This window comes from Sinohyriopsis cumingii, chromosome 10, assembly GCF_028554795.1.
Source record: "Sinohyriopsis cumingii isolate HCF-2022 chromosome 10, ASM2855479v2, whole genome shotgun sequence".
Lineage (NCBI taxonomy): Eukaryota > Metazoa > Mollusca > Bivalvia > Unionida > Unionidae > Sinohyriopsis > Sinohyriopsis cumingii.
The window spans coordinates 85,258,613-85,282,684 of record NC_142970.1 but is presented as its reverse complement, the minus strand read 5'-3'; the positions used below and the strand labels follow the sequence as shown (position 1 = coordinate 85,282,684).

General features: G+C 34.8%; 1 protein-coding gene across 1 annotated transcript in view; it reads left to right on the top strand.

Annotated features, from left to right (window-relative positions):
* Positions 1-24,072, top strand: part of LOC149790504 (vacuolar protein sorting-associated protein 8 homolog) — a 119,089-nt gene that overhangs the window by 32,405 nt on the left and 62,612 nt on the right. The window contains exons 13-21 of the mRNA XM_089972550.1: positions 731-811; positions 2,835-2,918; positions 4,946-5,032; positions 8,265-8,375; positions 9,471-9,608; positions 11,881-11,973; positions 17,706-17,752; positions 20,268-20,490; positions 23,400-23,541. Of these exons, the coding sequence (XP_089828676.1) occupies positions 731-811; positions 2,835-2,918; positions 4,946-5,032; positions 8,265-8,375; positions 9,471-9,608; positions 11,881-11,973; positions 17,706-17,752; positions 20,268-20,490; positions 23,400-23,541 (1,006 nt within the window). The remainder of the gene's footprint in view (positions 1-730; positions 812-2,834; positions 2,919-4,945; positions 5,033-8,264; positions 8,376-9,470; positions 9,609-11,880; positions 11,974-17,705; positions 17,753-20,267; positions 20,491-23,399; positions 23,542-24,072) is intronic.

Genomic DNA, 24,072 nt, shown 5'->3' with positions numbered 1-24,072 from the left:
TCGTGTTCTACTGTAAATGATAGGGGCAAATACCGCTTTTGATCTTGCCTGTGAAAGGCAAAAATGGGGTCAAAGGTCAGTTGCTTGCTAAAGTCTATTATTTTTCAAGTCTTGTAGCACAATAATATCACATTCACTGTATAATTATTTAAAGTTTGCCTTGAAGTGAATCAAGTTGGTTGAGGCAGAGTGTCATCATGATAAACACAGAATTGTAGACCTTACAACATCACAAAGGATACAGTATAAATCATTGCCTTCCATCTTGGACTCTTCATCGGGACTTCAACTTGAATTCAGTAGAACATTTCATTATTAGGACTTATACAATTTAATTCATGGATTATCCTTGGATTAATTTTGGATTTGATTCTTAAAACCATAAGTTCTTATTTTTTCATTTTTACAGATTTTTTCCAGGGAAGTAAATTATTTGTTACATTTTTCAAAGCTTGTTTTCACTCTTTCTTTTGTTACTGTTTATTCGAGCCTAAATACGTAACATAAGAATTGCAACTCATTTTAGTGTAATTTTCTTTTCAAGAAACCTTGTCATGGATTTTGACAACAAAATGCCATTATTATACAGATTTGTATTTGGTTTATATCAGCATAAACCTTGACTATAACTCAGAACACTTTATGCCTTCTCTAAAGAGCAATATAGACTGATGTATTTTCCCAAAATGTCGGATGAAATTTGTGTATGTTTTGGTATGTTATTTTGCAGGTATTCTGTACCAGTGCACAAGATATCAAATGTTCTGGTCTTCAGAAAATGTCTGTCCCATACAAACTTTTGAGCATTAATGTGAGTATCCTATATTTTATTTCACATTCGTTTAAAACAGAGGACAAGGTTTCAACTTCTGAATTTGCTAATTTTCTGACAGGTTAAAGAAACTGTACAGGACTGTATCCCATTATGATATTTATTCTTTCAGTCTGATGTTCTTTATTTTTCATGAAATGCTTATTTATCTTCAGATTTATGAAGACTTAATTTTAATCATGGTAGTTTACTTTTGACTAAATGGATCCTTCTATGATGACCATATTTGACTAAATGTATCCTTCTATGATGTTCTTATTTGACTAAATGTATCCTTATATGATGTTCATATTTGACTAAATGTATCCTTCTATGATGTTCATATTTAAACTAAATGTATCCTTCCATGATGTTCATATTTGACTAAATGTATCCTTCTATGATGTTCATATTTGACTAAATGTATCCTTATATGATGTTCATATTTGACTAAATGTATCCTTCTAAGATGGCCATATTTGACTAAATTTATCCTTCTGTGATGTTCATATTTGACTAAATGTGTCCTTCTATGATGTTCATATTTGACTGAATGTATCCTTCTAAGATGACCATATTTGCCTAAATGTATCCTTCTGTGATGTTCATTTTTGACTAATTGTATCCTTCTATGATGTTCATATTTGACTAAATGTATCCTTCTATGATGACCATCATCATATTTCATCCCTTGTAAAATTCCATCTAGATTGCTAAAGGTTGATGGATTTTAACAATACCATTAAACCTGTCTTGAAAGACAAACTATCTGCCCAGAAAATCATATTTTTTCTAGAAATGTGGTCTCACATGGCATGTTTTAATTTATAATTAGTAAATCTGTGCACTGATAATGTGACATCTCAAGACAGGTGGTTTCTTGTAGGAGTGGTTTTTCAAGAATGTATTCCTTTTAATCGTTAAATTCACAGATTTGCAAGACAAATGTTTTCAGTTAAATGTCACTTTTTTTGCATTGCAGCAGTCTTGCAGTATTTGCTAGTCAATTATTACAAAATGGGCAAAACATATATGAGAACCAATTTATTAAGATACTGACAAAATAATGTTTGCTTATACAAAGCTCTTGATAACAGAAGCATTCACACAAAAGAACTAAAATTGCATTTAGTGCATTCAGATTTTGCAAAATGTCCTAATTTTAAGTATTTAGACCAATGCTGTAAGTATACTGTTCTTCTATTGTAAGAACAGTCCATCTTTTATCATCGTGCAGTCGATCAGTACAATATATGCAATTGGGACAAGTTCTGGATGTTTGGTGCATGTTTAAAATGATAACCCAGTTTATATATTTTAAAAAGTGAGATCAAGATATTGGTTAGTAAGACAGAGCTCTGTTTATGATTCCACTATGCACCTAATGCCGTATGGCATAATTGTTCGCCTCAGATGTGGGAGGTCGCACAATAGGCTATACATGGAGGCCAGTATTAATGGTGGAGGAAGAACCCAGGAAAACCCCGGAAAGAACCATTGACCCATGAGAAGCTACCTTTCTCACATACCCACATTTGCTGAATCTGAGACTCGAACCCACGCAGACAGAGATGAGATGGCAGTGATCCGTAATGAAGAGCGTTTTAGACCACTCGGCCACTCGGGGCCCCAGAAGTGTGGGTCTAACTGTCACCTATGCAGGTCTCATGGTGACTCAATGACAATCTGGCATAGATGATTTAGCAGCATGTAACAACTGTTTCTCTGCTGCAGTTGATGCAGCCCTTTTCCTCCATATCGAGGATAAGGATATTTAAAGTGTTAAGTAGCTAGTTGAACATGTGGTCAAAGCCCATGAAAGAAGTTCACATTTGATAGCAAATATCCCAAAATTTGTCTTGTACAAAATATTTATTGTAATGTCCCTATATTAACATTGCATTAAAAATTATATTTGAAAACAATTTAGATGCCCAAAAATTTGCAGTGTTCCAATACAAGGTGAATCTTGTACCTTTTTTATGAATGTGCTTGCACAGTCAGCTATCGTTTTGTATTACAGTGGATGAACCCTAAAACACTTGTTACCTTGGATACGACAGAAAAGCTGCATGTGATTGATGTGAGGTCTGAAGAGGAATTAGAGGTCAGAATTGTATCATTCTATCTTTGCATTTTTTTGTAGGAATGGTGGCATTATCATTATTTGAAATTTTGTGTTATAGTCTTTATACCATCAGCTGAAGGTTATTGGGATAGAATGATAGTGATGTACTGTGAAATGCTTTAAATTCATGGCATGCCAGTGTTCGTGGCATATGTGGGTGAGCTAGACTACAGATTTAAGTCACAACAAAATATTAACCAAGCAGATACACACAAACAAACATGCACACTTCTGTCGTATACAGTGGGAAGGCATCTCATGTATAGTAAAAATGAAGATTGACTCTCTGTCTGTATCCTTCTTTATTTGTTTTAGTACAAATGATTCCCATCGATTAGATGGCAGGTTTCAAGTAACTGCTAAATAAACAATCAGCAGATTAGTAATGCTTTCTAAAAGCCAATTCATTCAGGTCTCCAAAATTATACTTTTCACATGTGTAGATAAGCCACATTGCATGAATTAATTTAAGAGTAGATATTTTCAGGTCACCTGAGACCTGAGCTGGATCACTCCAATGGCCTAGTGGTTAGAGCATCCACCTCAGATGCGAGAGGTCATGGGTTTGATCCCCAGCCGAGTCATACCAAAGACTAATGAAAATGGTACTAACAGGTGCCTCGCTTGGCACTCAGCATTAAGAGGTTAGTGTTAGGACTGGTCGGCCTAGTGTCCGGATAATGTGACCAGGTGGGACATTGTGCTACATGTCTGCGGCATGATGCCCCAGTGCTAGGCATCACTATAAACTGTCACACTGCAGACATCGTAGCGATATGACTGAAAAATTGTTAAAGCTACATTAAAAATCCAGATCACACACACACACACACACACAGAGACCTGAGCTGAAGGTACATCTCCACTGTCTTCCATTTCTTTTAACTGATCAATCACCTGTATTGAATACTACTTATGAAATTTTGATTTGAGTTCCTCTTTGTAAAAGTTATTAACAGTTAAATCTAGGGGTTGCTAATTATCTACATGCAGCTGGCACAAACATTGGTATAATCCCATTCTGCTTTAAGTGAGACATCGGCCTTTCTCTATGATGTACTTTGAAAACCTCACAGATTTTTACCACTTTTTGAGTATACTGAATAAGGAGAAGAAAGTGAAGTATAGTTCGTATTGGATAATAGAATTCAGTCAACAAACTGAATCATGGAATCCTCATTGCTCCACTGAGTTTCTGTTAATGTTGGGGTCACCCAACAACAGTATGTTTTCATGGGCAGTTTTGGCAGGCTCATCATGTCTGCTACATCAGTTTTCTTGAGTTTAATGTATTGATCCCACATACTACAGAGGTAAGATGCTTAGCATTTCCTTCTCCGGTTACCTTTTCTCCTAAATTTATTGTGATTGGGGAATGTATTCAAAGGATAAAGCAAATTTTTAATCAACCTTTGTAAACATTCAATGTTCACCTGATTTCATTACTATAAGACCCTCCCATACTTCATGACAAATACATACATCCTAATTCATGTTATACCCAGCTTAAAACTGGTAAACATCCAGTTGTTGGGTAGCCACCTGGTGGTAGAATATCAAGGTAGTGGATAAGGGTTACTTCCCTTTGTCTATAGTATGTAAATGGAAAACAGATTTTCATCTCTTTCAAAAGGGCAGGATTCAGGATATAGCAGAGTTCATGCTTTTGACATAAATTTGATTGGGTAAATATTCTCAGAAAAACATAATTTGCCAAAACAAAAAATTGCTCCTTATATTTTTATGAGTACATAAGTACTTAAATTTGGATATTTGGAGATGGAGTCGTATCGCTTTCATGGAAAGATTGCTGTTCATTTTACCTTTAAATTTATAGTTTGTAGCAACAAAAAGATCCATGAAAACTGATGCCCTATGAATACTGGTGATTTAAGCACAAGTTTCCCAACTTTGCTTTGATATTTTGATAACAAATTGTGTGAAAAAAATGTACCTGTATTAGCAGTAGCTACTGATATTGAGGCTACTATATATATATTTTGTAGGTGATAGATATCTCAGAAGTACAACTTATCTACAACAACAGTTTCTTCAAGTCCCTTGCTACAGGAGGAAATGTCAGTCAGGCCTTGGTAAGATTTTCATTCCCAGCACATAGAAAATGGTGGTTGGAAACATATTACCTTAACTTTTACCCTTAGGACAAGCTGCATAGTTGCATTATAACCTAAATAAACTGATTTTACTTGTACAGAATGCATAAAGTGTACTGACCATATTTCACTCACTCATGCTGGTGGTGGGTGCTGTTGAGTGTCATTCTGTGAAATATTTATGTATTAAAAATCAGAGTGATGTAGCTCTAGTTTTAAATGTATCAAATCAGAAACAAATGTTAAAACACGTCAGACGTGTATTGGTCCACACAAGTTTAATTCAGATTTGCAACAGCAGAATTAAAGCTGCAGATCTGTTCAAGATTAGTGTTATAGTGTATGCTGCTTGTTTGATACTGATAGTATTATGGCAGCAGATGAGTAATCAGAATATGAGAAAAATCATTTGATGATGGTGGAGAAGAATACAGACCTCTAGACATCTTCTTTGTTTTCATCTACACAATATCATTATCCTATTCTGCATGCTTGCATAACTGTTGCTAGAAGAAATTTAGAATCTACTGGCATGACAAAGTACTCTAGCTAGTTTGCATATCACAATGGCAGACATTTTAAAACTGTGTCCTATCAAGCAGATTGAATCCATTTTATCTTGCCAGTAAATATTGAGACATAGGAATCATTCATATGTTTGGAAAATGTGTGTACTGTTGTTGGACATTTATTATGGCAGAGGCAGTTGAAGGCAGTACCATCACCCCTTTCCATAATACTGGAAAAGTGAACTTCAGTATGTACCCATACTTATCCTCAAGTTTTGAAGTCATTTAAAATCTTAAAATTGGACAGGATCCATATGTATTTTATATAAAATGGCTAGAAACACTGCTGTCAGCAGCATGTGACTCAGATGTACATGTGCTAGGTGAGATTGTTCTACACTGATAGACTGCATTTAGTGTACCTGGACTATGACATGGAACAGAACCATTCAAATTTGTAGGGGTGTAGCAGTTACTATTACAATCAGACTTGTTATTCGCTGTTTTTGCTACACATTAGTACAGAGCCATAGTTGTTGGTATACTTCATGATTTGAGTAGGAAATATTTCACTTCTTTCTCTTGTGTTTGAAAATTACATTTGTTGGGGAACTCTCTTTACGAGTGAAATCAAAATGGACTACACCAAAAATTTTTGAGGGATGGAATTAATTAAATTACAATGTACTGTTTATTGCAGCCCTGGGACAATTTTACACCTGTGGCAATGTATATCATGTAAATAAGTTAAGGTCGATACCCCATGTATGAATCTCAGTTAAAACAATTACTTATGAAGTCTGAATAAGAGTTTCTTAGCAGAAACTCCCAGTGTCTGATTTGGGAATGTTATAGTCGGTCAAACAACAAGTTTTGTTGGACATGTCTAACAGGTAACAGCAATTTCAGAGGTCTGGTATAACTTTTTCGACAGTGGCAGCATCATCAACATTTGCATTTGTGTGGAAGGTTTCGAAATTCACTTATCTTCCACATGTTGCTGTATTTAGCTGAAATAATTTTAAACGAAATATTTAATGATGGGATAATGTTACTACATACCTGAAAGTTGTACCTTGATATGATATGATTCCATTTGTCTCACCTATGTCATCAGGTTCTGATTCACAGTTGAGATATTACATTCCACAGAATACTTGTTTAAATAGGAATATTGTCTTTAATATGTTTTAAAACTTTGTTTCTCCTACAGATGAGTGGAATACATGAAAATTGGAAGTCTTATAAAGACTTTGTTGTTCATGAGTGGATACTCACTGGTATTTTTATTTGCATGTTGAAGGATTTGTTTGTGAAAGCAGCAGAATAAACAGGAGAGTATAAAATGAGCTGCCTTATTTTTATTCAATACAGTAGTATGATGATACCTACTGTATGTTTATGTTAATGTACAGGGTATATTTCCAGAGCTTAATAATTGGGGTAGGGGATTCTTCCCTCTGTTTGAATTCAGTGGGGGAATCAGAGATGCCCCCAGGTGCAAGATCCAAAATGGCAGATTGTTCATCTTTAGATAACAAATAAAATTGGCAAATACTGGCTGACCATAGTAATGAATGCAATTTATTTTTAAAGTTAGGAAGTATAGCAGAGTACAGGAGCTGGGAAAGTGTTAATGGTGATGTGAGCGAGTGATCTAGAGCCAAAAAGTGGCATTAAATAAGAATCCAATGTACATTGTACATGCTAGATGTATAAAAACAGATGGCATGCCGGTCAACCCCTCATTGTAGCTGTATTTTGAAATTAAATTTTGAAAAGGCTGTATTAAAATACAGACACTTTTAGCTTCTTTTCTCATCCCAATTTAGCCCTACATGATCATGTGCAACAAAACCATATAAGCCTAGCATAAAGGTTACAATAAATCTAATAAGTAAAAATTTCAAACCGAAATTGAAGAGTAAAGACAATTGTTTGATCAAAATAACTTTGTTGAAACAAGAACCCTATGGTTATAATGGATTTAAAATCCTAGTAGGGCATTATGGAATAGTAAGTCATGCGTAGGTGTCACTAGAGTGCTAATCTGGCATAGGTGTCACTAGAATGCTAATCTGGCATAGGTGTCACTAGAGTGCTAATCTGGCATAGGTGTCACTAGAATGCTAATCTGGTATAGGTGTCACTAGAGTGCTAATCTGGCATAGGTGTCACTAGAGTGCTAATTCAAGAGCTTATTGTTAGTGAAAAATCTTATTTTGGAGCAAAATAATCTAAAAGATATTTCCTGTAGAAAGTGGTATGGATATTTAAATGTTACATAAATATTGAACTAAGGCCATTTCCTCCTTCCACTCATTTTTGTTCCATTCCACGCTTATTTTTGTGACAAGGCGAGGAACTCCCCCCCCCCCATATGAAAATATCCTGGAAGCATCTCGGGGGAATTTTCTCAATAAAGGAGGTATTTACTGAAGGAATAAGTGACAGACCTCGAAAATATAATGCAGTTATCATACACTTGGTTGACTTTCTGGTGCAATTTGTTTGAGAAACTAACAAGAATCTCACAGTTATGAAGCCCAGTTTTGACATTGATGTCATATTGATTGTGGTGCTCATTTTCTATATTGTAAAATCAATATCCAGACACTTATTTATTGGTCCTGTCTGAATGTTGAATAATGTGTATCAATGGAAGCCATAAATACCATTTCTCTATCTTTATGAATCTTCAGGCATATGCTGGAGACCATGCTTGCTACCAGACTGTTGTCAGCCATAAAGGACAACTCCTTCTCCTTGGTGCAAAGACAGTGTATGTGTACACTCTGAGGTCCTGGAATGAGGTATGTAAATAAACATTAGTTAATTAGTCTACATATTTTATGGATTTTACTTGTTTCACCTTCGAGATTATCTTTTATTTTATACAAGATTTTTCAGAAATTAAACATCTTGACTGTTTTGCTTTTTATCATATAGATCTTAAAAAATATTAATTTAATAACTTAAAGATTAATAATTAGATCTAACAATTTCAGCTGCTTGCGTTTGAATTGTTTCATTTCATTCAGTAATATCTGGGAGTGAGTGTCCCAAATTGTACAAGCTTTATCTAAAATAGGTCTATCTAAACATCTGAAAGCAAATTCTTTCTCATTCAAAAGGCAAGATGATAAGTTACGTCTTAGTTGTCCTAAAGCAGTGCTGTCCAACCTTTTTGGGCCACTGAAAAATGTTTTTCTTGGACCTGAGGGCCGTAGCAGAAAACTGAAAAGCAACGACTACATAGCTGCTCGACCTATGGCAGGCCATTTAAAATCAGCCAGCAGGCCGCACGTGGCCTGCGGCATGCAGGTTGGACAGCACTGTCCTAAAGTATGATCTGCTTTTGTACATATTTATTGAATTTGAAGATTCCATTTCAGATTACTGATGACACCTAAATATTTTATCTTGTTGAGATTTTCTTAAGAACTTCCTTCCAAGGAATATGACGTACTTAAGATTTTTGGGATTGTCATATGCATTATATTGCATTTTTGGGGGTTGTTATCTCACATTCCATTTTAATGCCAAGGTCATAGTTTAACATTGTTATTTTGTAGAATTTTAGTATCCTGCATGAAAATACAGTAAACTCTGTATTCTTGACCATTCACCCAAACTTTCGGACCAGTTTTAAATATATCACTGCTTGGTCTGAGTGTATGTTTACGTTGTTTTAAGTCTGTGAATACTGAGTGGAGAAGTTGTTATGGCCAGTTTATATTAAGCGGAATAGCAGCAACAAAAAAAACAGTAGACTCCAGAGCTGTAATGATAGAGATACACATATGCAGCACAAAATGTAAAAGTACATTCCTTATGGTTTTACTACCCGTACAAAAATGTTCAAAAAATCAAATGAGTACAAAACTGAGTTTGTTTTTTCTTTTCAGAGAATTGATGTACTGGTGCAAGAGAAGAAGTACCAAGAAGCTCTGTCTCTAGCCCAGTCATTTTATGAAGGGAAAGCCAAAGCTGTTGTTGGCATGACCCACTCTCACAGTAAAAGGAAAGAAATTGTCTCAGAGCTGGTGAGTTAACTTTGCATACACAAGAATATGTTTATAACAAACCTTTCAGGACACGCATATCATATTGTCCAAAAATGATTATAGCTTTTATAAGTATATAACTAAGACTTTAGAAACTTGCGGATTAAAATTAACTATTACTATCAATACATGTATTTACACTACAGTGGCAATTTTCTTTTAAATCTGGCCATCATTTTATGATGATGTTTAACTGCAGTAAAATTTTGTGCAGTTTTTTCATGCCTACTGTAGTAGATTTTTAGATCATCTTTGCAGTAGTAGGATCATCGTAAAGATTAGGACTTTGTGTTGAAGTCTGTTGTTACACATTTGCAGTAGTAGCAGCATCATAAAGATTAGGACTTTGTGTTGAAGTTTGTTGTTACACATTTGGAGTAGTAGCAGCATCGTAAAGATTAGGACTTTGTGTTGAAGTTTGTTGTTACACATTTGCAGTAGTAGCAGCATCGTAAAGATTAGGACTTTGTGTTGAAGTTTGTTGTTACACATTTGCAGTAGTAGGAGCATCGTAAAGATTAGGACTTTGTGTTGAAGTTTGTTGTTACACATTTGCAATAGTAGCAGCATCGTAAAGATTAGGACTTTGTGTTGAAGTTTGTTGTTACACATTTGCAATAGTAGCAGCATCATAAAGATTAGGACTTTGTGTTGAAGTTTGTTGTTACACATTTGGAGTGTCTTATGCCGTTACATTGGACTTGTCACATTAAAGGTGTTGTTTCAGTGGTGCACTTACTCTTCTTGTCTAACAAAGTGTAACTCCCATGGTGTTGCTGTGCAATAAAACACAAATGCATATATATACCATAGTGTGACAGATGTTCCAAGGAACCTTTGTTCCTTATTCTTATTTAGGGAGGGGCCCCGAGTGGCCGAGTGGTCTAAAGCGCTGTCCGTTACAGATCACTGCCATCTCACCTCTGTCTGCGTGGGTTCGAGTCTCGGATTCAGCCAGCGTGGGTATGTGAGAAAGCTTGCCAGTAGCTTCTCATGGGTCGGTAGTTCTTTCCGGGGTTTTCCTGTGTTCTTCCTCCACCATTAATACTGGCCACCATGTATAGCCTATCGTGTGCTGAAAAATGGCGTTAAACCCTACAACAACAACAACATTAACAACAACTTATTTAGGGCCCCCATATGCAGATGTCCATCAATCTGTTCATCTGTCCATCCTTTTGCACTTCTTATGAGAAGCATAGATCTGCAATCCTACACCTAACTGATGTCATATAGTAGATGAATTTGTCAATTCCATGTATATGTGCCTTTTAAAACTTTTGGGGTTTTTTTAGGTCCAAATGTGACAGAATTATTGCTCTTTTGATATCAGATATGACACCTCCACTACAAAATATCATTGTAATCAACATGGTTCAGGAAACATTTCAGGTTTTTCTATTCCAAGCACAACTAAATCCTAAACACCAAATGTCTTCCTAAATGAACATATGGTTCAATATTAGGTTATGTGAGAAAAATATGTCCAGTCAAGAACAAAAGAGCTACATCATCATATTTTTTTTCTTTCTATGTTGTATGACCTGTTGTGAAAGATGTGCTCATCAGTTCATAGTAATATTTTTTTTTACACACAGTTACTTTTCTATATACTTTTAGGTTAATAAGGTCACACCTCATAATATCAAGAATGACATCATGCCATCTTGTAATTGAAAGACATAATGTAGGGCACATTATAGTGGGCTGTTATGTTCTTTCGCATACTAGGGCCCAGCTATGTGGAATGAATTGGACATTGATGTTAGACATAAGGAAAACTGATCTCATTCAAGAGTGGTCTTGAAACTTACATATTTTGCCTAAAAGAACAGACTAAAAGATTTATTGTTTACTTCCTTAATTATTGTCAGCATGTGTTTGTTTTGTAATTTCATGTTGTTTGTTTGTGTAATCTTGTCCTTGTATATGTTTTTATGTGCTATCTAATATAGTAAAATGCTTGGAGCTTCTAAAGATTGAACACTGTACTATGTCCACATTATTATTATTATTATTATTAACATTATTATTTATTATTATTATTATTAGGCAGATGAATGCACTTTAGAGTCATTTCACTCTATTATATTGTAGTTATATTGAATAAAATCATTATTCTTTCAGTTTACCATAAATTGAATCTTACACAAGTCATCATTTGAAATAAAAGTTACTGAACAATTTCAGTCACTTACTTTTGAATGTTGTATTAGATAGAAATAATTTTTCTTGATTTATTTCATTACAGATGCTTGAGATTCTTTTCAAATATGTGGACTTGTCTATGACACAGTTTTGTCCTGAAAAAGGACGCATTGAGGAGCTAGAAGAATATTATCAGGTACAATTAAGGACTTTTATTGCAAATACTTTATTCAGATGTGTAGCGTATTAGTAAATTTCATTTGAATGGAATAACGTTTCTTTTTATATGCCCCAATATAAATGTGTTATGGCATCTAATTGTTACCCTTGTCTATCAATTCATTTTCCTAGTTTTGTTTAGTGATGTGGGCAGTTTCTTAAAGACTGTTGTGGGCTGTTCATGTTCCATGGACACATTTCTAGTAAATAAAGTTGCATGTTTACTGATCAGGGAGTTCAGTTATTTTAATGATTATGTATTGAGGTTTCGGTATCCTTTGACAATGACAGCTATTTGGTTGTATTCAATTGTAAAGGTTCTAGATATTTTATGATAGCAAGAATCTTCATAAGTCTATGTTTTTTGAGCATTAATAACTGTCCACACAACATCAAGTGCTCGCTTTCTCTCTCATCTTCCATTTTATATGTTGTGTTTAATTACATTCCAGTTTTATACAGGTATGGATTCTTTGAAGTCATCTTGTAATTTGATAGAGATGTAGCAACTATGTTGCATATTTCACAATTAGCAGAATCTTTTTTTTTTTTTAACCACAAGGAAGGTTTAAATTTAGTTTATTTCACATTCCGGTATAGAATATTTACATAAAGGTCTTGTTTTGTTTTTTCCATCCAACAGGTATTTGACATCTGAGTTTTAGGAACAAACATTGTAATATTAAGTGTTGAGAGTCATTACTTGAATCAGCATTGTGTAATATTCTACATATCCTGAAAAAAACTTTATAAAGTGTTGCTCCATTATATATATGGTACTCAGAGAATGACATTTTAAATAAAATATATGCTATGGTACTCTAACTACTCAAAAAGATAATAAGAAAAAAAGAAATTCTAAATTGCTTCAGTGGGTGGCTACACCACATTGAAAATGGTTTCCAAGTATGTTTTACTCCCTGGAACAGCCATGGTATTCTGTGTATACCAACAATATTGTAATATTCTGTATATCACAATAACACTCATTCTGCATATCCTGACAACACTGCATATATTCTGATAAACTCGTATTCTGCATATACTGACAACATTGTGCATATTCTAATAATAACCTCGTATCCAGCATATCCTGATAACACTATTTTCTGATAAAATCGTATTCTGCATATCCTGACAACACTGCATATTCTGACAAACTCTTATTCTGCATATCCTGACAACACTGCATATTCTGATAAATTACTATTCTGTGTATCCTGACAACACTGCATATTCTGATAAACTCTTATTCCCCTTAAACAAGATGGCTGCTATCACTTAACCGGCTTGAAGCAGCTGTTCCTTTTTTTAGTGCCGTTTTCATGATATTTGTGCTTGTTGCCTGTTTTCATCTTTGTTGTTGTGTTCATTATGTATTGGCTGTTAAATTTGTATGTGTTTCTTCATCTCCTTGTTTTGGAAATGAGAACGATTAGACTTTTTCTCAGCTGTCTTGCTCCACTGTTTTTGAACAAACTGCCATCACGTGATACTCATCAGTCAACCCGTTTATACTACGATGGACCCTCATTAATTGCTTTAAATGATCACTCCTTGGCTCTCCACTCTACATTGTGCTCTAGACTAAACGAACTGGGACTACATTCATCATTACCTAAATGTAAACAGAAGCAGTAAAAGAAACATTGTTTCAAAACTGGCCGGCGTAGAACTGGAAGAAGAATCCCAGTTACCTCCCTTATTTCGGCTGAACAATTTAAAAAATTTTCAACCATTAATTTAGATAACCTAATTCAAATCCCTATTAATTCATCAACCTCTGTGTCAACTATCCAAGAAATACCTCTACGCATTGCATTATTCAATGCCCAGTCAGTAGGACCACCGGAAAAGCACACAGAAATAGTTAATTTTATCAATGACCAAAATGTTGACATATTTTTCCTGACAGAAACATGGCTAAAAACATCAGGCGTTTACCAAAGTTTGCAGATCTAACACCCACTGGTTACTCCATCAAGTCGTTCCCCCGTAATTCTCGCGGAGGTGGAATTGCTGTCATCTCAAAGAACTCCATGATAAAACGTCTTAACTACACCACAACATTCAATTTCGATCACACATCGTTTGAACTAGTCCAAACCACACTCACACTGGAGCAAAGGTCAGTCCATTTTTTTTCTCCCTATACTGCCCTCCTCCTAGTAGAAAAAACAAGCTGGATGACTCTCTCTTTTTGTAGCATTTTCAAATCTCCTAGTCTATGGAAATTCAATAGGTGGCAACCTGATTATTCTTGGAGATTTCAACTTTCACTTTGTCTGTCCCGGAAACTCAAACACATCAAAACTCATAGATTCCATTAATGTTTTCAACCTCAAACAGTCAGTTAACCAACCCACCCATAAACATGGTCACATTTTAGACTGGATTCTTCATAGACCCGATGATAACATTCTACGGTCCTCCCTGGTATCCCATGACCTTGCATCAGATCACCTCTGCATTATATTCCATCTGGACGTATCAGTCCCTAACCCTCCACCTTTATCTGCTACTAAGAGAAACCTCCGTATGATAAAATAGAACCAAACTAATACACGACATCCAAGCTAACCTAACAACTTGCTTACTTCCTACCGCAGAACAACTCGATAACTGTCTGCATTCATTGCTTGACAAACATGCCCCAGCTACCAAGTGCAGAGTATCAATTCAAAAGTGTTCTCCATGGTATAGCAGTGTTAGGGACCAGCTTCACACTGCTAAAAGAGACCGCCGTAAAGCTGAGAGGCTCTGGCTTTCCACCAGACTCACTATTCATAAACAAATCTATGAAGTCACTAAGAAGAATGTCACAAATATAGTCCATGCAGTGAAATCAGCCCACTACACTACTAAGATCATGAAAAGTTCCAGCTGCAAAGAGCTCTTCGAGATTACTAACAAGCTAATGTCAAAGAACAAATCAACACCACTTCCAACTACCTTCTCTCCAGTCGTCCTTCTGGACATGTTTGCAAATTTCTTCTGTGACAAAGTACAAACCATTAGAGATAAGTTTGACACCACAATTTCAGTTGACTCATCGTCACCATACAATTGGGATACAGAATTTGAGCGGCAACCATTAGCAGCATTTGAACATGTCTCTATGGATTTTGTACGTACAATCCTGAGGAAGAGTGCACCAAAGTCATGTGAACTTGATCCAGTTCCAACATCACTGCTGCTTGAGTTCTTGGATCCAGTATTGCCTTCACAAACTGATGTTATTAATACCTCTCTCTCATCTGGGGAATTCCCATCATTTTTCAAAACTGCCATTGTAAAGCCTCTGCTGAAGAAACCAACACTAGACCATAACGATTTAAAGAACTACCACCCAGTTTCTAATCTCCCATTCATATCAAAAATCTTAGAAAAGGTTGTTCTATCCCAGCATGTATCTCATCTAAATTCAAACAGTTTTTTTTAGCAATGTACAGTCTGCATATCACCCTTGCCACAGTACTGAAACTACTCTTCTAAAAGTAGTTAATGACATTCTCTCTGCACGGGATAGCGGAAAGTTTACAGTCCTCACCCTCCTTGATTTGTCTGCAACATTTGACACAATATACCATGATATATTACTTAATTACTTAACCGTCTCGAGCATGTATTTGGCATTCATGATACAGCCTTACTGTGGTTCAAGTCCTACTTGGTCAACAGGACACAAATTGTATCTGCAAATGGAATACACTCCAGCCCAGTTGATCTATATTGTGGTGTTCCACAGGGGTCTGTTCTTGGACCTGTTCTCTTCATTCTGTATACTCAGCCGCTCTCAAGTGTCATAGATCATCATCCAGTGTCTCACCAATTGTACACTGATGACACCCAAATATACAAATCTAGCCACCCAGATGAAGTTGATGCTACCATCCAAGGTGCATTTCTGATGTGAAATCATGGATGACATGGAACAAGCTGCAGATGAATGATGATAAAACTGAGGCCATTCTGATCACAACACAAAGACTTTCTCATCCACATCCTTTACCTCAAACAATAAATATCAGCACCGCCAACATTAAATTCACACAATCAGTATGAAACCTAGGTGTTACTCTGGACAGTACTCTCACATTTCACCAACATGTCATGAACATATGAAAGGCTGCATATTTTGATCTCAGACGCATCATCTCAATTCGCAAATATCTTTCAGATGATGCCACTAAAAACTTGTGTGTTCATTAGTACTTTCAAGACTGGACTATTGTAACTCAATTATGTCTGGTTCATCTCAATATCTACTCCAGAAACTTCAAAAAGTTCAAAACACAGCTGCTCGGATCATACTTAGAGTCCCACGATCAGAGCACACCTCCCCGCTGCTCTGTACCCTACACTGGCTATCCATTGGATCCAGAATCAAACACAAAATTTGTTCTCTGTGCTACGTTTCACTGTCGGACTCTAGTCCAACATACCTATCCGATCTCACCCATGTGTAAACACCAGCAAGATACTTACGCTCCTCTTCTGACAGTCGTATACTAATTATTCCCACTATGAAAACAAAGTCATATGGACAGCGTTCTTTTGCATACCAAGGCCCAGCAACGTGGAATGAATTGCCCACTGAACTTAGACACAAAGACACAGAGATCACATTCAAGAGGGCTCTCAAAACTCACTTATTTCGACTACAAGAACAAATTTAAAGACCTAATAATGTTTCCTACCTGAAATATTCTCAGCATGTTTTTTTTTTTATGTATTTCTAATTTCTTTGTGTGTTTGTTTTTGTAATAATATTATTATATGTTTTTTATCTTATAGGTATTGTCTAATGTTGTAAAGCGCTTAGAACTTCTAAAGATTAGGCGCTATACAAAGTCCTCATTATTATTATTATATCCTGACAACACTGTACATTCTGATAAACTGTTATTCTGCATATCCTGATAGCATTGTTTAATATTGTGCATATTCTGATAAACTCTTATTCTTCATATCCTGACAACACTGTGTATAATCTAATAAACCCTTATTCTGCATATCCTGACAATAATGTGTATATTCTGATCAATGGTTATTCTGCATATCGAGATTACATTGTTTAATATTGTGCATATTCTGATAAATTACTATTCTGCGTATCCTGACAACACTGTGTATATTCTGATAAACTCTTATTCTGAATATCCTCACAACACTGCATATTCTGATCAACTGTTATTCTGCATATCCTGATAACATTGTTTAATATTGTGCATGTTCTGATAAAGTGTTATTCTGCATATCCTGACAGCACTGTGTAAACTCTAATAAACTGTTATTCTGCATATCCTGAAAACATTGTGCAATATTGTGCATATCCTGACAGCAATGCATACTGTTCTGCATATCTTTATGACACACTTACTCAGCATATCATGATAGCATTGTGCAATATTCTGCTGACACAGGGAGTGCTGTGTAATATTCTGCATACATGGGCAATGCTATGCAATATTCTGCATACATGGGCAATGCTATGCAATATTCTGCATACATGGGCAATGCTATGCAATATTCTGAATATCATAATTATAACACTATTATCAAGCTGATTTGACAACAATGCAATATTCGTTTGTACTGCTACATGTAATATTCTGCATTATTCAGACAACACGGTAATATCTTGCATACACTGACTACATTATGTAATTGTGCATACACTGATAACACCTGCTTTTCTGATTACAGGGTATTGTTCCAGTGAGTGTGGATTTTACTTTGTATCTAAACAGAATGTAAGTATTTAATTTCACTTTGTGGCATTATTTGTGTTGATTCAGAGTTCCCATGCTATCAAGTAGTCGGGGAAAAAGTTGGGAATAGGACCAAAAATGCCCTTTTATTTTGCAATATTGATTAAAGTCAAGGAAAAAAACAGGAAATTTCAGCCACCACTTGATCACAGACAATATATAACTGAATCATAACTAAACTGATTGAGAGTTAAATTTATTGACTTCTTGATGGAATTTTCAGAGGTTGGAACTCTTCAGCTTAGTTGAGGTTGATTTTATTGTCTAGGTGCTTGCACTAAACATATTTGTTTAGTCAATCCAGGTACACAAATGATCAGACTGATCCAGTAGACTGGTTACCCAGTAGTCAGCTATTTATTGGTATCTCTACTTTGTAGAAGTCATAAAACCAATAGGTGAGAGAGTTGTCTGTGACATGTGATCTAAGTAATTTTAAAATAAAATTGATAAAGCTATTTTCCCAATTCTCCTTTTAATATGGAAAGTTTTTTTAAGAATGTACTGTGATAAATATTTGCCTGTTATTATATAGTTTGTACTGGAAACTGCATCATCATTAAACTTAAGTAGTAATCTTCAACACCACTCTACATTGAATTTTAGTACTGGACCTGTCTAACTACCAAGAAATCTATCCCTCATTGGTTCACGTTGAAAGTAGATGGTAGGGCACCAACCAAATGTGTTTTATATATATATATATATATATATATATATATATATATATATATATATATATATATATATATATATATATAAAGTCAGTTTTTCTCTTTATGCATAAAATGTTCATAATATAATTTGTAATGGGCCTTTTTCCAAAACTTAAAATAATCTTTTTCTAATGGACAGGAATATATACCTTTGTGTAGCAAACTAAATCATGACTAAACCACACTAAATATTGATTATGTGACAAAATCCTTCTTCAGTACAAGGCAAAAGTTCCAATCCAGGATCACAGTTCAACACTGGTTCCTCCTACATTGTTTCAACAGGTTTCCTTAATTTTCTCCATAGAGTATTCTCTCAACCGAGTACTCTGATATTGTCCCAAGAAGCAGTATGCCCCAGTTCTTTGCAGTGTTCACCAACTACTGTAATACCATCCATTCTATATTGTTACGTCCTAAAGACCACACTTCTCTGAAAAAGAAGTGCTCAATCATTTATAAATTCCATTGTGATTTTTTAAATAAAAAGACTACATTCGGGAGATCAATCAGAAGACTTGGAACAAGAATTAAAGAACACTTATACACCAACAGAGAATCCCTGAAAGCAATAATATTCATATAAAAAGATGACCTGCCTACCCTAATTTTAAAAGCAGTGCAATAGGAAACACATTTTATACCCTGGGATTATAGCAGTTTATTTTATCACATTTTGTTGTCTTCTTTATAACAATTGTTTAGTTTATCAAATATCCTTATCATTGCTATAGCAATTATTCAGTTTATCAGATTTTGTTATCTTTGGGACTTAAACAAATTAAAATAACAACCTTGTTATCATCATTAATTAACAATGATTTGAAATTTGGTAGACATGTTTGTATGCATATGTAGATGGCATGATTACCAAGATATGGGTGATTTTAACAGCGACACAGAAAGCAAACAGAACATAGAATCAGTGATTACAAACAATGCAGAATGAACATGAATGAAATAAATGCAGTATTAAGGAAACAGATAACAGGATGCAGAGTGATGAAACGAAATGTGAATGAATAGATTTAAAGATTCTATATTCATTCTGCGCTAAATATCCATGGTCAGAAGTAATTTTTTGCATAATAATTTCAGATCCAATTTTTTTTATTTCTTTGCACTGTCAGTTTTTCACTCCTCACAAGCTCTGGAATTTGTTCTGACATCTGCCATTAATGTGATCACATCATCAGTAGCAGTTGTATCAGTATGATTTTTATATGAAAGAAACAAAATAAAAAGTAAAATTTGCAGATAAATATCTTACAATGTTTTTACATTTTTTTGCAGTTCAGTTACATTTTGAATTTTATTTCGGTGTATTTTATTATGGCACACTTCAAGTTCTCTGCATTTAATATGAAAGAAAGTGGAAATCACGCTTGTGATAAATGTATTTCAGTAAACAAAATTTAAAGGAAATGTTGAATGGAAGCAATGAACACAGAATACTGCAACCCTGCATGAAGAACAAGATCATCGCTGAAATGGAAATGTAAATGGAATGCAGACAGAAAACAAATGCAATCATAAATGGAATACAAATGGAAATACAAATGAAATGAAATGCAAATATACATGAAATATAAACAAAATTCAAATGGAAATGAAATATAAAGTGTAGAGTTTTGTAAAATTGCCCATTTGAGGGTCAGCCCAATCATAGACCTGATACAAGAACTATTAATTTTTGTCTTTTTGCAAGGGACGTACTGTTTGGTCGGATTTATGAGAAGTTCACCTGATACAGGAACTATTCATTTTTATCTTTTTGCCAGGGACATACTGTTCGGTCGGATTTATGACAGGTTCAGCATGGATGTGATTGCAAAAGGAACATTTCTAGAGTGTCTGGAACCCTATATCCTGAATGATAAACTAACCTCCGTTCCTCCAAGTGTGATGAAGGACTTTTTATCCCTATATGAGGGGAAGGGAATGCTGGAAAATGTAGAGGCCTGTATTGTTCATATGGATGTTACCAGTCTGGATATTCATCAAGTAAGTATTTTATTGATTGTAGACTTTTTTAAAACAGCTTTGTTTGTATTTTTCGTCAGTTTAGAGTCAGACTAATAGCTGCAGATTGTTTGACTCACTTGAATTAGTTCTTTCACACATTTTTGATAACCTTGGTTTACAAATAAATGAGTTTCAAGCTGATATATTCTCTTCTTTTTTTATGATGCAGCAGTAAATTCTGGCATTTCCAGATATGCAGGTAGTCAAACAGGATGTTGGAAAACAGATAAACATTAATATGTTGGCAACAACCATGGGCTATTTATGACAATAAAGACTTGATTTCAGTGATCAGTTTAGGATATGTTTTCTTTAGATAGATTGTCTATTGATGGATATTTGAAAAAGACAAGACATGTGTAAACATATAACATCATTACTAATTGGGTAGTTCCCACCTCATTATCATTAACAGCCTCAATATCATTGTGGTGATAGTGGTTATCAGACTGTTTATTTCACCGAGAAATTTAAGAGTACAAGCTGCAGACATTGCACATTTAATAAATTCTCTGTTGTTGAGGTGGTGGTTGCGACTGATTATTGAGATGGAGGATAAAGAAAAAAACAGGAATCAACTGTTTTCTTCTTATTTCTGTATGAATGTAATTCAGTTTGCTAATATGAGAAAGTCGTGTAGGGTATGCAAATCCCATGTGAGTGACACTGTAGATGATGGCATTATGCCTATGTTGCCACGAACATGTGCAAAATCTCTGGTTTTAACCTTAAATTGGGAAGCTTATAAACAGCAATCCTTGTATCTGGAGAAATATAAAATTGTGTACACATTTACTCAGTATCTGTTCCTACTCATTTTGTTAGAATGATTAATAGTATGTAGATGAATGCAAATATTCTCCTTTGCAGTTTTCCAAAGTCAGTCTCAAAATATTGTTACACAAATATCATGATTTTTCATATACTGTAGTTATTCTAATAGAGACCCTGGAGGCAGTGCAGTTTTTGAAGAGGGGTGGGGGGCACTATACATCACTGTTTGACTGAAAATGTTCATAAATTAAGTTCTAGTGATCTTTCCAACAGTCATTGGAGTACTCATGTAGTGTTTTTAATTATTTGGACATACCATAATGAATATATACGGATATATAATCCTGAGTAAGGTAGGAATTTCTTTTTTTTGTGGGGGAAAAAAAATGGGGGAGTGTTTATCAGAAAGGGGCTTCTATTAGAATAACTAAAGTATTTCAGATTTTGCTTTATTCAATTTTCTTCTTCATTAGTTGACTTTAGCTTGTATTTAACTATTTAGTAATGTTGAAAATTTTATACGTTGAAATATTTTATTGCATCATCAGCCAAAATATCCATGTAACAACTCCTGCAATTATTGTCAGCTTGGGGAATTAAAAGTTTTTATGTTTTTATGTCTGAATTAATATTTTGATAATTCATGATTACAAAATTTATAATATCCAAAAAAAAAATTATAATTAAATTTGGTTGATGAAATTTGCTTTTATTTTACCTCTTTTTTTTAATCAAATTTTGAACTTTTAGTGTATTGATCTTTTTCTAACATTGGTAATGTTGTGGGCTCAATCATTGTAGTCCCAAATATTAAATGCTGACTTTGTTGATAAAGAAGGCAGATGAAAGTGTTCTTGCGAACAAAGGGCTGACCGGTGTGGATTTTACTGGGTCATTCAGTCAGAGACAACCATGCTTTTGGAACATTTTCATAATTGTGTGGCTGAAATACACTGTACATTATTGTGTAACTCAGAAACATTTATCCATTGACATGAAATGTAATGTGCAATTAGGAACATTATACAAAATGAAACATGAGGGTTCTGATGTGGTTCCTCAGGGCACTATTTGAGCCATTGATTAGAACCTTGTTAGTTAATTTTCATATAAGACTCCTGGTCACTATGGCCTTAGCCTTTTTCTTACCTTTGGAGGGCTGGATTTGCAAGGTGATAGACGTTCTTCCAACATATCATTCTTGGGTAAGTATCATCAAAGAAACATTTTACTCCAAAATTTTGTATCTCACAAAATGACAAATAATTTCCATTAAAAAATGTACAACATTTGATGACCACATGTCAGGCATCTTGATTTTAGCAAATGTCTATGAATTTGATGTGAAATATTGTGTATGGCATCATGACAAGATGTCACATACTGTTATAAAAAAAATATGTATAATCTGACTGTACCTCCTCATTTTTTTGTACCCCCCACCCACCGATTTCAATAATGGTAATCTATAATGTGATAAAAAGTGCACAGAACTTAGTTCATTCATTGATTTATCATTTCTAACCTGAGTGGCCCCAACACTGGCATTCTCTGCACCTTTCATGCTTAACGGACTTTCCATACTAACATGGCACCATGTTGCATACACTATGGTAGAGTTTTTTCCTTTGTGCACATGTATGTAGAAATTACACTGCTTGTTAAATCGACGTGAAAGGCAAATTTGTAATTGTCATTCTTTCCCTTTGCTTGATTTGACATTGTAAATATTGGAGGCAGATGACATCGTATTTTTCTTCAGTGTACATGCATGTGTAGTCGTGGATACACCCCATTACTGAAAATGGACTTCTCCAGGAACTGGAAATGACTGGTGAACAGGTTGTCTTTTACACTGAAAACTTCCATTTGGAATGAAACGCACAGACAACAAGGTGTTAGGGTCCCAACTAGGCATAATCATGTTTGATATTATAAATAAAAAATGAACTGACATAGTACTGTGCATCTTTTATCTCATTGTGCTTTTCGTCTTTTAAATCAGCTGGGGGGTACAAACAAACAGGGAGGTATATTCGGACTACAGTGGGTTTATAATGCATCATACCAATAATATTGTTTGATAAATCTAATTTCATCTGTGCTAATTTCAGGTTGTAATGCTGTGTTGGAACTATGGTCTGTATGATGCCATTATCTATGTGTACAATCAAGGAATGAAGGACTACACTACACCACTGGAGGAACTGCTTTCCACTCTCCAGGCAGCTGTCAGCACGGGAAAGCAACTCTCAGGCAAGTCTGCAGGTTATGGGCCACATAAAACTTTATATGTGAATAGTGTTCAATTAAATGTGTTTAAAAATTCAACCCACATTCTAAATTAGGTGCTGTAAACCTCTGGGTAAATGGAGTTGGGAGTAAGGGGAGTCAGGAAAGCCAGTGGAAATTTCTGAAATATTATCAAAATCCATGCATTTGTTTAACATGGCAAAAATTCCAAAACAGAGCAGGCCATTTCCCAGATCACATCTGCCTTTTTCCATTACATCACCTAATGTTTTTTTACTGTATTTGTTGAACACAGCTCAGTTCATTAGGAAACACTGTCCTTTTCTTTCAAATAATGACTTTATCGCCTTATCATTGAGGATTTTGTATTTCTGTTTAATCTTGCAACACAAACAGCATAATTTTATCAGATTTTTGTTTTGTATTTAAATTATACAGCATAACATTTAAACTTTGATCCTTAGCAAACATTCATCTGTAATTAGGATTCATATTCGGTTATCTTTATTTATTTTATTTATTTTTTATTATTCA